Genomic DNA, 13,799 nt, shown 5'->3' with positions numbered 1-13,799 from the left:
TCCTCACATTTATCTTACCCATTCATTGCCCTGTATATAAGCAAGAGACCTCATTTTGGAAATAGGAAGTTTTCATCATTTGCCACCAAATCCAAAGGGAAAATCTTTGGTATCATCTATGCTTGGCACCTTTTATCATCTCCATATCATGGAGAATTCTAGAACTTTTATGGTTGTAACCCCTAATATACATGACCTGTCATCTATTTCTTTCAAATTGACTTGCTGCTTTTAATTGACATGATGAACTGGCCTTGTATGTTATTTTTAAAGGTTGAAAGACTTTATTGTCACAGACTCACAGAATGGTTGAAGTTGGAAAGAACTTCCAGAGGTCATCTGGTCCAACACCCCTGATCAGGCAGAGCAATCTACAGCTGGGTGCCCAGAACCACGTCCAGATGGTTCTTTCATATCTCCAAGAATGGAGACTCCATAATGTCTCTGGCCAACCTGTGCCAGTGCTCATTCACCCTCACAATGAAAAAGTGTTTCCTGATGCCCAGAGAGAAGCTCCTGTGTTTTTGCTCATTGACTCTGATCCTCTCAGAGAATAGAATCATAGAATAATTTATATTGGAAAAGCCCCTTAAGATCACTGAGTCCATCTTACACTACCAACTCCACCAGCTATACTGTGTCCCTAAGAACCTCATCTGCGCATCTTTTAAACACCTCAAGGGATGGTGACTCAATCAGTACCCTGGGTAGCCTGTTCCACTGCTTCACAACCTTTCTGTGAGGAAATTTTTCCTAATATCAAATCTAAACATCCCCTGGCGCAACCTGAGGCTATTTCCTCTTTTCCTGTCACTGGCTGGCCACACTGTTTCTGATACAAGCCATGATGCTGTTGGTCCTTTTGGCCACCTGGGCACACTACTGGCTCATGTTCAGATGGCTGTCAGTCAACACCCCCAAGTCCTTTTCTGCCAGGCAGCTTTCTAGCTGCTCTTCCCCAAGCCTTTAACACTGCCTGGGTTTGTTCTGACCCAAGTGCAGGGCCGAACACGTGGCCTTGTTGAACCTCATACAATTGGTCTCAGCCCAACAATCCAGCCAGTCCAGATCCTTCTGTAGAGCCTTCCTACACTCAAGCAGATCAACACTCCCACCCAGCCTGGTGTTGTCCGCAAATTGACTGATGGTGCATTTGATCCCCTCATCCAGATCATTGATAAAAATATTAAACAAGCTGTCACCTGGTGGCTCCATTCTCCTTGCACCCTCCCTTCAGGTATTTTTGTACATGGATAAGATCACCCCTGATCCTTCTTCTTTCCAGGCTGAACAGTTCCAGGTCTCTCAGCCTTTCCCCTTAGTCCCGTCATCATCTTCGTGGCTCTTCCTTGGACTCTCTTGGGTATGTCCATGTCTCTCTTGTATGGGTGCTGCAGGTGCTGCAGCCATGCTGCAGACACAGTGCTGCAGGTGTGGCCTCAGCGGTACTGAACAGAGGGGAAGGATCACCTCCCATGACCTGTTGGCAATACTTTGGCTAATGCAGCCGAGGATGCCATTAGCTTTCTTAGCAGCAAGGGCACATTGCTGGCTCGTGTTCAGCCTTGGGCCTTTTCTACCAAGCAGCTTTCCAACTGGGTGGCCCGCAGCATGCCGTGGTGGCTGGGCTTCCTCCCCAGGCGCAAGACTTAGCACCTCCTTCCCCTTGTTGAACTGCATGATGTTCCTGTTGGCCCATTTCTCCAGCCTGTTGAGATGGCTTTATTGATCTTGAAGTTCAATAGGTTGACAGCTTCTGGTCAAACACTTTTTGTCTACATTTTTCACCAAAGTGTCATAAGGGGCTGGATTAAGTGCATTAATGAATCCTTAAGCTGATCACACAGCATATTGATTTTACTGTGTTATTAGAAGCAAAGTGCTTCAACCTGGAGGCCTAGCTGCAGTTAATTTCTTGAAATTACTATTGTTTCTATACCCAGTCGTCAATTAAGCTTAAAGTTTTGGCTAAGAAGAAATGTGGACTCTTTGCTCTAGCTGGAGACAGAACTCAAGTAATTCTTGCTCACTTCCATTATTACAATGCATGAAAGAAAAAAGAAAGAGATTTGACTACGAGAAAGTACCACCTGTGATAGACTTTCATATCAATCCCCATAAGCTTTGACCATTTTTTTTATTTTTGAAGGTAGCGATGGTTGAAGGTGTGGTTTCGGCTTGTGATTTGTTCACTTGGTGCTGTATATAAAATGTTCTAGTGACTAAACCAAGAACAAGGTATTATTATAATATGCTTTATGAACTTGTAATTAATACAGGGCTTTCTTTTTCTTTAATTAATTTTTCAAAATTGATAATTTAATTGCTGTTCTTTTAAAAGACTCACTGCTTAATTTGTATAACATCACACTGAAATGTTGTTACTTTGGGTGCTATTTTGAATTGTATCTTGCATTTTGGCCTTTTGCCACTTTTTCCTTTTTTTCTCCCTCAGCTTATTAAATAAGATGTCTTCATGGTGGTTGCTGTTCAGTGCTTTTGTTTTTTCTTCACTCTTGTTTTTATTTTATTGTTCCCTGCTATGCCTGAGTGGAGCATGCAGGAGAAAGTAACATACTTCCGTGGCCCAATTAAGTTTTAATCTCCCTTTCTCTTCTCTCACTCCAGTTTTCGTCATTAAGTACGTCTTTTTTACTTCATTTCTTCTCTTCCCTTGGCATCTCTTACCCCAAATTGAAAATAAAATAATGGTAACAAGATGTCCACATAATGAACCTAAGTAACTGTGTAATATGTTGTCTGGTATTCCTGATATGATGGGGGAGGGGGACGATGAGATGCCAAGGATAGAGGAGTGGGGTGCTAGCGAGGACCCTCAGCTGGTGGCCTTGAGACCTGTTGGCCTCACTGGAGCACACTTGAAGTCTTACAGAGGTGAGCCAGGGACTTTTGAGGTAATAGAGGCCAACAGGAAAGTACAAGTGAAATACTTCAAAGGATTTAAGGGATGTTCCTCTAAGAACGTGACTCGGCCAACAGCCCAGCTGAAGTTCCTCTACACCAATGCACGCAGCATGGGCAACAAACAGGAGTAGTTGGAAGCCACTGTGCTGCTAGAAGGCCATGGTCTCGTGGCCATTACTGAAACTTGTTGGGACAGATCCCATGACTGGAGTGCGGCAATCAATGGCTACAGGTGGTTCAGAAGGGACACGCAAGGAAGGAAGGGTGGAGTGGTTGCTCCCTACATCAAGAGAAGGATAGAGTGTGAAGAGCTGTCTCTGAAGAATAGCCATGAGGAGGTTGAAAGCTTATGGGTAAGAATCAGAGAGGCAACAAAGGAAGCCTTGTGGTTGGTGTTTACTATAGGCCGTCCAGTCAGGGGGAAACTATTGATGAAGCCTGCTTACTCCAGCCACAGTAGGCATCATGCTCACGGGCTCTTGTCCTGCTGGGGGACTTAAACCACCCCAACTTATATGAGCTTATATGGGCTTATATGAGACATCAAGATCAGAGGCAGCCTAGGCTGCAGTGATTATGTGCTCATGGAGTTTGCAGTCCTGAGGGACGTGGGACAGGCAAAGACCAAAGTCAGGACCCTGAACTTTAGGAAAGCCAACTTCCAGATCTTCAAGGAGTTCATCAATAGGACCCCCTGGAAAACTGCCCTTAGAGACAAGGGAGCAGAACAGAGCTGGCAGATCTTTAAGGACAGTTTCCATCAGGCACAAGAGCTCGTGATCTCCAGATGTAAGAAATGGCATAGCTGCTGGTCAGAATGAAGGTCAAGAAGGAAATGCACAGCAAGTGGAAGCAGAGACAGGTATCCTGGGAAGAGTAGAGGGACACTGCCTGGTTGTGCAGATGGGGTCAGGAAGGCCAAGGCACAGCTGGAGTTGAACTTGGCAATGGACACAAAGAATAACAAGAGGGGCTTCTACAGGTGTGTCAGCCAGAAAAGGGAGGTCAAAGAAAGTGTACCAATCCTGATGAGCAAGACTCGCAAATTGATAACAAAAGACTAGGAGAAGGCTGAGGTACTCAACAACTTCTTTGCCTCAGTCTTCACTGCCAAGTTTTCTTCCCACATTTCTTGAGTGGATGAACTGCAAGGCAGGGACTGGGGGAGCAAAGTCCCTCCCACTGTGAGGATCAGGTTCTTGACCACTTGAGGAACCTGAACATACAGAAGTCTATGGGACCTGATGAGATGCATCCCAGAGTCCTGAGGGAACTGGCTGATGTAGTCTCCAAGCCACCGTCCATGATATTTGAGAAATCATGGCAGTCAGGTGAAGTACCTGGTAACTGGAAAAAAGGAAACATTGTACCCCTTTTTAAAAAGGCTAGGAAAGAGGACCCTGGGAACTACCAACCTGTCAGCCTCACCTCTGTGCCTGGGAAAATCACGGAACAGATCCTCCTAGAAGCTATGCTAAGGCACATGGAGGATAGGAAAGTGATTCAAGACAGCAAGCATGGCTTCACCAAGGGCAAGTCCTGCCTGACCAACCTTGTGGTCTTCTATGATGGAGTAACTACATCAGTGGACTAAGGAATGGCTATGGATGTTATCTATCTGGACTTCTGTAAAGCCTTTGACATGGTCCCCTACAACATTCTTCTCTCTAAATTGGAGAGATATGGATTTGGTGGATAAACTGTATGGTGGCTGAGGAACTGGCTGGATGGTTGCACCCAGAGAGTAGTGTTCAATGGCACAATGTCTGGATGGACACTGGTGACAAGTGGTGTCCCACAGAGATCCATACTGGGACCAGTACTGTTTAATGTCTTCATCAATGATGTAGTGGGATCAAGTGCATCCTCAGCAGGTGTGTGGATGACAGTTAGCTGAGTGGTGTGGTTGATACGCCTGAGCGATGGGATGCCATCCAGAGGGACCTGGACAAGCTCAAGAAGTGGGCCCATGTAAACCTCATGAGGTTCAACAAGAACAAGTGCAAGGTCCTGCACCTGGGTCAGGGCAAGCCCCAGTATTGATACAGACTGGGGGATGAAGGGATTGAGAGCAGCCCTGCAGAGAAGGACTTGGGGGTACTGGTGGATGAAAAATTGGACATGAACTGGCAATGTGCACTTGCAGCCTGGAAGGCAAATAATATCCTGGACAGCATCAAAAGGTGTGTGGCCAGCAGGTCAAGGGTGGTGATTCTGTTCCTCTACTCTGCTCTAGTGAGACCCCATCTGGAGTCCTGCATCCAGCTCTGGGCTGGATGGACATGGGCCTGTTGGAGATGGGCCAGAGGAGGGCCACAAAAATGATCTACTATGAGGAAAGGCTGGGAGAGTTGAGGTTGCTAAGCCGGAGAAGAGAAAGCTCTGAGCAGACCTTATTGTGGCCTTTCAGTACTTTAAAGGGACCTGTATGAAAGATGGGGACAGACGTTTTAGCAGCTCTTGTTGCAATAGGATGAGGGGTAATGGTTTTAAACTAAAGGAGTGGAGATTCAGGTTAAACATGAGGAAGAAATTTTTTTGCAGTGGGGCTGGTGAAACACTGGCCCAGGTTGCCCAGAGAGGTGGTAGATGCCCCTTCCCTGGAGACATTCCAGGCCAGGCTGGACGGGGCTCTGAGCAACCTGATCTAGTAGAAGATGTCCCTGCTCATTGCAGGGGGGTTGGACTAGGTGACCTTTGAAGGTCCCTTCCAACTCGGACTATTCTATGATTCTGTGATTCTATTCTCGTGTATTGCATCATATCTAAAATTACATTGAAATCTCTTCAGAATGGTACTGCCTCTGGGTTTTTTTGGTTTTGTTTTGTTTGTTTGTTTTTTCTTGTCCCACTTGTAAAATTTGGTCGTACGGGGGTCTTATCTTAAATACAAGTTACATTAAACTTTTATCATTTTCATATCCATCCAGCTGATGAAACTGTAGTTAAAAACAAAGCTTTTAGCTGAAAGTGAACCATTTTTTAAATAGAACACACAGATATTAGGCATATATGTATTGATCTCACTACATATTTAATTTCTTTACTTTTTTTAGATAATTCCATTTTTTTTTTCCCTCTGTTGTGGTCAGCATTCTAAAAGCCGTGGATTGTTAGATATTCCTCTGCAACACTGAGATATGTTCTGGGGTTTTTTGTCATTATCTTGCTTAACTCTGCAGTGAGAATTGAAAGCTGCTGTAAAGAAGCCCTTGGGAGGGACTATTAATGATCAGGTTTCTCAGTAGCTTTCTTTTATTAATTTGTATGCCAGGTAGATGTTTTTAACAGACTTGGTGTAATCAAGCTTAGACTTTTGAAGCTGGCAAAAATTAAACATTTCTTTTTTCTAGTCGCTGGAAAATATCTTTTCAGATTCCAAAAATTTAAGTCAGAATGTTGTAAATCTGTGTATGTTAAAATCCAGTGTATTCCTCCTGCCTCTCTTCCTCACAGTTCTTGCTTGTCAAGCATATATAGAGTATGGTCTGAAAATAAAGGCATAATTTCTTGGGTAAGACAAATGAAAAAATTTCTAGAACTCCCAGCCAGGTGGCTTGCAAAGGTGCTGAACAATTGCTGTTGCATAATTATATGTTAAAGAGTGAAAGTAATGAAGCCTTCTGTTTTTATAAGTGTTTTAGCTTTTGTGAAACACATCACACTTATCTATTTGTTTAAAGTGAGTTTTGGTTTTCGTCCTTTATATGTTTTGCAGCTTTCCATAGTTCCCTAGTGAAGATGATTTAGATCACAGAAATGAAGACATGAAAATTTACATTAAAATAAAGAATTAAGTTTGCACTTTATTAATTATTTTGGACAGCTTTGGCATGTTTTTAGCAAGCTGTAAATTAAGATGAAGTCTGGTTTTAGTTGTTTGTGACTGAATCTTCTGCGTCATCCTTCAGTTAAAAAATTTGAAAGTTTAATGATGATTAACGTAATCAGGTTTTTAAATGTTAGAAAGAGTTCAGTGCAAATCTAGTGTAGCTGCTAAACAACAGGCAAGTGGGCAGCATGGCTTCTTAGTCTATAAACACTTCTGTGTCGTAAGAAGCCTTTTCAATACATGTGCCCTGAGATGGAAGTGATTTTTCATAAAACACATTAATTTTAATTGTTTCACATTAGAATTCTTCTTTTGTATTTTATCCTCATAGTAGTATTTTGACTATGCTGATATAACCTCAGTATATGAAAGGATAGAAAAGTATTCAACTAATATAAAGCAGTCTGATCTCAATAGTTCTTTTTGTATTATTTACAAAAATAATCTGTAAGTATCAATTTTCTGAAATGGATATAGAAAGTAACTAAAGTACATAAGAAATAGGTACCTTGATGACATGATGGTGTACTGCAGGTTGTGTTAAAAATAAAATATTCTCTCGACCTGCAATATGTGCAGAAATATTTACTGAGAGTTGATAAAATTTACTAACCTTGATTCTTGCTCTATCAGTGTCTGGCTTTTTTTTCCTGCTTGTAGAATACATGATATTAGTGTTTGTATGTGTGAAATACACCATGCTTTGCCTTTTGTGTATTGAGAGGTTTTTTTATATTTCTTCCCATCATGTAAAGTGTGTTCAAGAGTGTATTTTATATATCAGTGTGAAACTTGTCAGTTTCTGACCCTATATGGATGGGAGGAAAAGGAGGAATCAACAGACTTGGTGCAGTCTTCACTGGGTTGGGCTAAAGCTTTTGAAAGAGCTTACTAATGTATTAAAATGCCTCAACAGGGATTTGCTGGGAACTAATGCTGTAATGTGTTAGTCATCCTGTATCTGCTTCTATTTTTGCAGGTTCTGAAGGATAGCAGATGCTGGTTTCTGCAATGCCACTTGGAGTCTCCAGCACCGTGGATTGATAAGTAATGTGCAGATTTAACTGCACAACCTGGGGAGAAAGTGTCAGGAGTGCTACTTCTCTTCAGCTTCTAAAGTGGACAGAAGTACAGTCTCATCTATCTGCAACAGAAGATTCTTCAACAGATTTTTACAGCTAATAATAAAGACAACATAGCATCATCCACTTTCCTGATTTATAGTGCATCAGTGTCCAAGACAGATGGTCTGTCAGAAGCTGGAGAATGCTTGCAGAGCACATAATAATGAAGTTGTGAATTGATACTGCTGCCGTTGCTGCCTGATTGTCAGGATCACAGCTGACAGACTGCACTGCCCTTTTTCTGCTACCTTAATCAGGCCAAGAACAGCAGGGTGGACATGGCTGGCCTCGTTAGCAACCTGCTAATACTGTTTCTTGTTTTTCAAAACATCTGTCTGGGGTTCAGAAGCCCACTTTCTGTCTTCAAGAGGTGGGTTATGCAGGAAGACCTTATGTGTTGAATGCATGCTGTCACGATATTGTGGAAGTATGAAAAAGCAGGTCCTAGATAAAAATATGTATGGTATTTGTTCCAGTTTGCTCACTTTCTCTGAATTTTCTTTCTACAGTTTTGAAATGGCACTTCTGTCATACTGTTTTATCCATAGATTGCTCTATGAAATACGAGTTTAGGATTATAAAAAAACAATTAATAGAAGTTTTTTGGTAATGCCACAGGTGTATTACACAGAGAGTAAATATAGTTCAGCTACTGGAGTCAGCATGCAGTATGAAATGACGTTTTAATGAGAAAGGATCAAATATCTTAAAACTGGGAAAACCTGGGAAATCTGGGAGGTTTTCAATGCCAGATTGCATAGGTAAACTTAAATGTAGTGTGGACAAGAGAAGTAGCCTCTTTCCATAAAAGTGTTTTACTGTTCGTGAGGTATGTTGGGCACTGTAGTTACTTCTATATTTATATGTATACATGAACGTACATATTCAAAACTTATGTCAGTATTGCATTGTGTTTCAGATGCCTTACCATTTAGTTCATTACGGTGATCTACATTTTTTTACAATTTGTGTAGACATTGCATTCAATGCAGACCTTGATATTCATGTGAAGTTGTAAAACTTAACTGTTTTATTTTTCTGCTTATAATAGGAGTTGCTATAAAAATCATGGTGTTGGAAGTAAAAATTTCCCCTTTACACATTATTTAAATTTAATCTGTATTAAATTATACATCAGGTACATAGTCTTAAAAAGAAAAAACAAACAACTGTTGTGAATGATTAACCGTGTTTGACTTTTTCTGGTGAATTAATTCTCTATCTGTACATCCATGTACCTCAGACGGTTATTTAGATGAGATGACAGGTTATGTTTTCAGCTGATGTTTTCCAGACTAGTCTGCCTGATTACTCAGAGGAACTACTTCACTAAATGCTTGGTGACTTAAGATGTTTTCCTCAGCTCATGAAGGAATGAAATTTCCAGATCACTCCTGGAGCTAGTCAGCATTGTCAAACCTCTTTACTAGTTCTGAAGACCCTTCTTTTTAGAAAGACATAACAAAAATCAGTATTTTAAAAAATATTTCTTCCTTCTCTTTAAGGTATAAAGAGACTACCAGATTGCTTTCCAATGAATGCCCTGGAAGTGACCGGCCAGTTATTTCAATTGGTCTGTCAGATTTTGCATTGGACATTCGCATGCGTGGGGTGACGCCTAAGCAGGTGAGAGAAATGCAATTTTTCTTTTTGCTACTTTTTCTTTTCTTTTATAAGCTAGGAAAATAAAGCCTTGCCTACAACATCACTCACATAAAATGGACACAAAAAACAGAGTAGCTTTTATAGCTATATATATGATGAAAGAAGAGTAGGAAACAGAAAGGTGATCTCAAATGAGAGAAAAATCTTTTCGTTTGATTAATTTTATTTGTAAAAAGTTGATTTTATAACCTGAATTGCTGAAGTTTATTAAAACAAGGAATATGGATTTTAATAAAGTGAAACATTTCCATCTGAGCTAGTACGACATACATTTATTAGTTGCAGTTTACACCAAATCTCAGATGATGCCTCAGTGAATTTAGTTACATTAAATTGAACATTGCTGCAACTTTGGCAAGCTGAGAGAAAACAACCAGAAAGCATTATCTGAGAGTAATACTTTTCAATCGGTATTTTAAGCTCTTAAAATACTCCGGGAAAGATACTATAAACAAGTTATAAAGGTATACTCCTTCAGGTTTGAAGTGTCTTAGCTTCTACTGAGCCAATTGAGTAAAAATGAAGGCAGTAATTAAGATTTTTAACATTAGAATTACCATTTTTAAGATTCTGCTGGCATTTTCACTTGTAGTTTCACTAAGTGAGATAAACTTTTTTTTTTTTTTAATTACAGCAAGGTAATGCAGGGAATTATATATGTCATCAAAAGACACTACGTGTCGTTTAGAGGGCTGCAGATGCTTGGAAAGAGCAGGATGTTGTGCTGCAGTAGGTGATGACTCATTGTTGCAGATAGCACTTCAGAAAAAATACTGAAGGGAAAACGAAGTTTTCAGTAATTGGGGAGCACCCTTTTGGAACTTAGACCAAGTGGTGTCATTCCAGTGAGTGCGAAACAGAAATGTAGTTTCTACTAGCTTTTATTTGTCTGCAGCAAAATATTAAACTTCTCTTTCAGGAAGAGTGAAAATTACTCTGAGTTCATCCAGGTGCACATTTGTAATTGTGTTTTATTGATTTTACCTGAGAAGCCATTAGTTGAAGAGCTAGGAAACACATATGAAGGGGTCAGTCATTTCAGATTCCTATCAAAAAAAGAAAACCAAAACTCAACACCAACAGGAAAAGTCTGTGATGCTTAATAGAGAGGACATAACACTTTTCACTTTCATGTAAACCTATAGCGAACAGCCTTTATATGCACAATAAACAAATGCTACAGTCTAGGGTAGGTTTTGGGGAGGGACAGGGGAAGGCAACAAGAGAAAGCAACTTGCCAAGTTAATTCCTAAAAAGGTAAGTGAAAATAATAACTAGCCTTATATACTCTTAAGTCTAGATTTTATTTTCCTTTCTCAGTCTCACCCACCCTTCTTCTCATTTGCCTTCCACAGTGTCCCACACTAACTGTTCAGGAAACTTGGTTTCCGTTTAGACAAGCTGAACACTGATGTACTCAGCATGAAGCAATGGCAGAAAAGACAAGCTTGCAGTTGTCAGAGAGAGATATCCAACAGTTCCGTAGTTCTAATGCTGTTAGTTCATTTTTATGGCAGAAGGAAGAGGGAAGGGAAGAATCCACTTTAGACAGGCAATTCTTGCTAGCTTGCTATCTTCTTCATGAACCTCTTGGCACTAATTGTGGGCCAAAATGTGTTTAGCGACTGTGGATCTGCTGTGAGTTCAAGCTGTCAATACTGATGTTTATATAAGAGTGTTACATTGGAAGTTGGACTTGATGATCTTTGTGGGTACCTTCCAACTGGAGATATTCTATGATTCTATGGTATATAAGTTTCTGCTTCCAAGGTCTATCTAAGTTTATTTGTGAAAGATGCCAAAATAAACCAAAAAGCAAGAGGACAAGTGCAATTTCTAAAATGCTTTGTTAACGACTTTCTAGAGGTGTATCACTCTTTTGGTTATGACTGATTTTAGTTCCTGAGTTCTCAAGCATAATACTTTTTGTGGGAAAGGCAAGAAAATTAAGAGGAAAAAAACCCAACCAACTAAACAACAACAAGCCGACCAGGAGCAGAGCAGAAAAGCAGAAATTAGTGGAGAAGATATGAGTGAGTTAAATTTTAGAGAACGGAGAAGTGTCTTTAGAGGAACACCAGTATGTTCTACACTATCTCTGTCATGGACTTTTTGTGAAAAGAAAACCTTGTTTCAGCTGGATTGTTCTGAATTCTGAATTCACCATTTGGACACAGATTAGTATTTTCAGGAGAATTCACATGCCACATTCTTCTGGCCTCTTTCTTGATGCTATGTACACATGACAGTCACGTTTCTTACCTAGAGTCACTGCTAGCTAACAGAAAGGTGTCTAATGGAACTACCCAGTTCTTTGTTTACAGTTTATGACCATATGACATGCATTAGATGTAAAATCAGAAGGTTCATGTAATGTAAGAATTGTTCTGGAAGGGCTGGAGTCATTGGTTATTTAGCAGAAAATATCTCCAAGCTCAAAAAAGAAAGAGAACTTCTGAAATAGTACTACTGCTGAGTTGAGTTCTTCCATAGCATCACCATAGGCAATTGTATTTCATTTTATGTTCTGAAGTCCTTGATACTCCAGCTTCCCAGATAATTCTTGTTGAAAACAGATACTGGAAGTTAATCTCTGTGGATTCCAAGAAGTCTAACCATCTGCATGTATTCCCTGTAACTGAAAAGAATTTTTGGTACTACCAGTAAGGTGGTACCTATGTTATGAGCATTCACATTGTCGTTTTGGAATGATTAATGCAGGAAACATTGAATTCCCCTAATGTAGGGGCATGCAGCTAAGATACAGCTTAAACTCTCTGAAATATGTACCTGGTTCAGAGAGGAAATATTTACATGTTTCCAAACAGGAGGAGGAGAGGAAAGAAACCCCAGATGATTTTGTAACATCTGCATAGGTAGCACCTTATAATGGTGAAGGTGGTATAATTTTTGCTGGAATGATTTGCAGATGGCTGAAGCCAAATTTAACTTGTCCTTGTATTGGTAGGTTTGTTACCTAAAATTAAACTCATGTGTAACTCATATTGTCAAGATGGTGGGAAAGGTAGCCAAAACCCCTGCATTTTTTTTTTCCAATGAGCTACTAGGCTGTTAGTGACTTTAGAGGACTGTAGGGGGAAAAGTTGCCTTATGTTCTGTAGCTACAGCTGCCCCATGAGTGACTCGATGAGAACTGACCCCTTACGCAGCTTAGGAGTGCACTAACTGTGCAGGTCTACCCCTGAGTTGTGCATTGTTTTGTCACAAGTGCCAAATGTAAACATTCATGTGAAACCGTTCTGAGTGCTCCATATGAACGGGGACACTGAAGTATGTATTCGGGCAGTACAAATCTGGAAATTGTTGAGGTAGAATTGTTTTCCAGCTTGGTTAATAAATGTGGTTTCCATTCATTGGTGCTTTTGAATAGTGGGGGAAACAGTATCTGCAGTACTTCAGTACTCTGTTTTTTCTCAATAATCATTCCAGTTGCACAGTAGGGAAAAATGCAAATAATATGTAACGTGAAGAGTAGTTTTGGTGTGCTGCTGAAGGGCGGAGGACATCTAAGAGCTGTGGAGAGGAAGACTGAAGGGCTTTATCAGTTCTGAAATAATTCTTTATATTTAAGATAATTATAAGGAAATTATCCCTCTGCACAGTAAATTTATAGTATGTTAGGACTTACTGTTTAGACGGGAAGCAGTATGTTTTATCTTCCAAGAAAGGACGGGATTAGCACATTTTGAAAACTGAAATTTCAGATACATTACCCGATACTATTAAGCAAATTGAAGGCTACTTTGTGAAAGCGTTATTGAGAATGCAGGGTAAGCATCTTTACTTGGCCAGTAACACAGAGTGGCTTCAGATTACTTTGGTGAACAATCTGATGATGACTAGTGTAAGGTGATATAAACAATAACAAACAGATAAGAAGTAAAAAACTTTGAATAATCCCTTTCTGCTCCTTGCCCCTCCACCCTCTTTGTTCTTCAGAGTGGTTGGTCTCAGGTTTTTTTGTTTAGTTTTTTATTTGTTTGTTTTTCTCTCTTGAAAAACTTTGCTCTATTTTAGAATTAAAATCCTAAAGGCACATCACATTACCTAAGAGCATGCCTCTAAACTTACAATGTTACATCAGCATTGAAAACAGATGACAAGAGAAGGAAAGTAAGATGACAAGAGAAGGACAAGGAATTACCGGAGGGAGTCCAGCGGCAGGCTATGGAAATGATTAGGGGTCTGGAGCATCTTTCTTATGAGGAGAGACTGAGAGAGCTGGGTCTGTT

The 13,799-nt window shown here is 40.3% G+C and overlaps 1 protein-coding gene across 15 annotated transcripts in view; it reads left to right on the top strand.

Moving 5' to 3' along the window:
* Window positions 1-13,799, top strand: part of PAM (peptidylglycine alpha-amidating monooxygenase) — a 146,328-nt gene that overhangs the window by 63,576 nt on the left and 68,953 nt on the right. For all 15 annotated transcript variants that reach the window (XM_065655531.1, XM_065655530.1, XM_065655528.1 and 12 more), the window contains exons 2-3: window positions 7,737-8,251; window positions 9,387-9,507. In XM_065655531.1, the coding sequence (XP_065511603.1) occupies window positions 8,160-8,251; window positions 9,387-9,507 (213 nt within the window). In that variant the 5' untranslated portion in view covers window positions 7,737-8,159. The remainder of the gene's footprint in view (window positions 1-7,736; window positions 8,252-9,386; window positions 9,508-13,799) is intronic.

This window comes from Caloenas nicobarica, chromosome Z (assembly GCF_036013445.1).
Source record: "Caloenas nicobarica isolate bCalNic1 chromosome Z, bCalNic1.hap1, whole genome shotgun sequence".
In the NCBI taxonomy this organism is placed as follows: Eukaryota; Metazoa; Chordata; class Aves; order Columbiformes; family Columbidae; genus Caloenas; species Caloenas nicobarica.
Note: the sequence above shows the minus strand (reverse complement) of the source record. Positions and strands in the feature narration are given on the sequence as shown.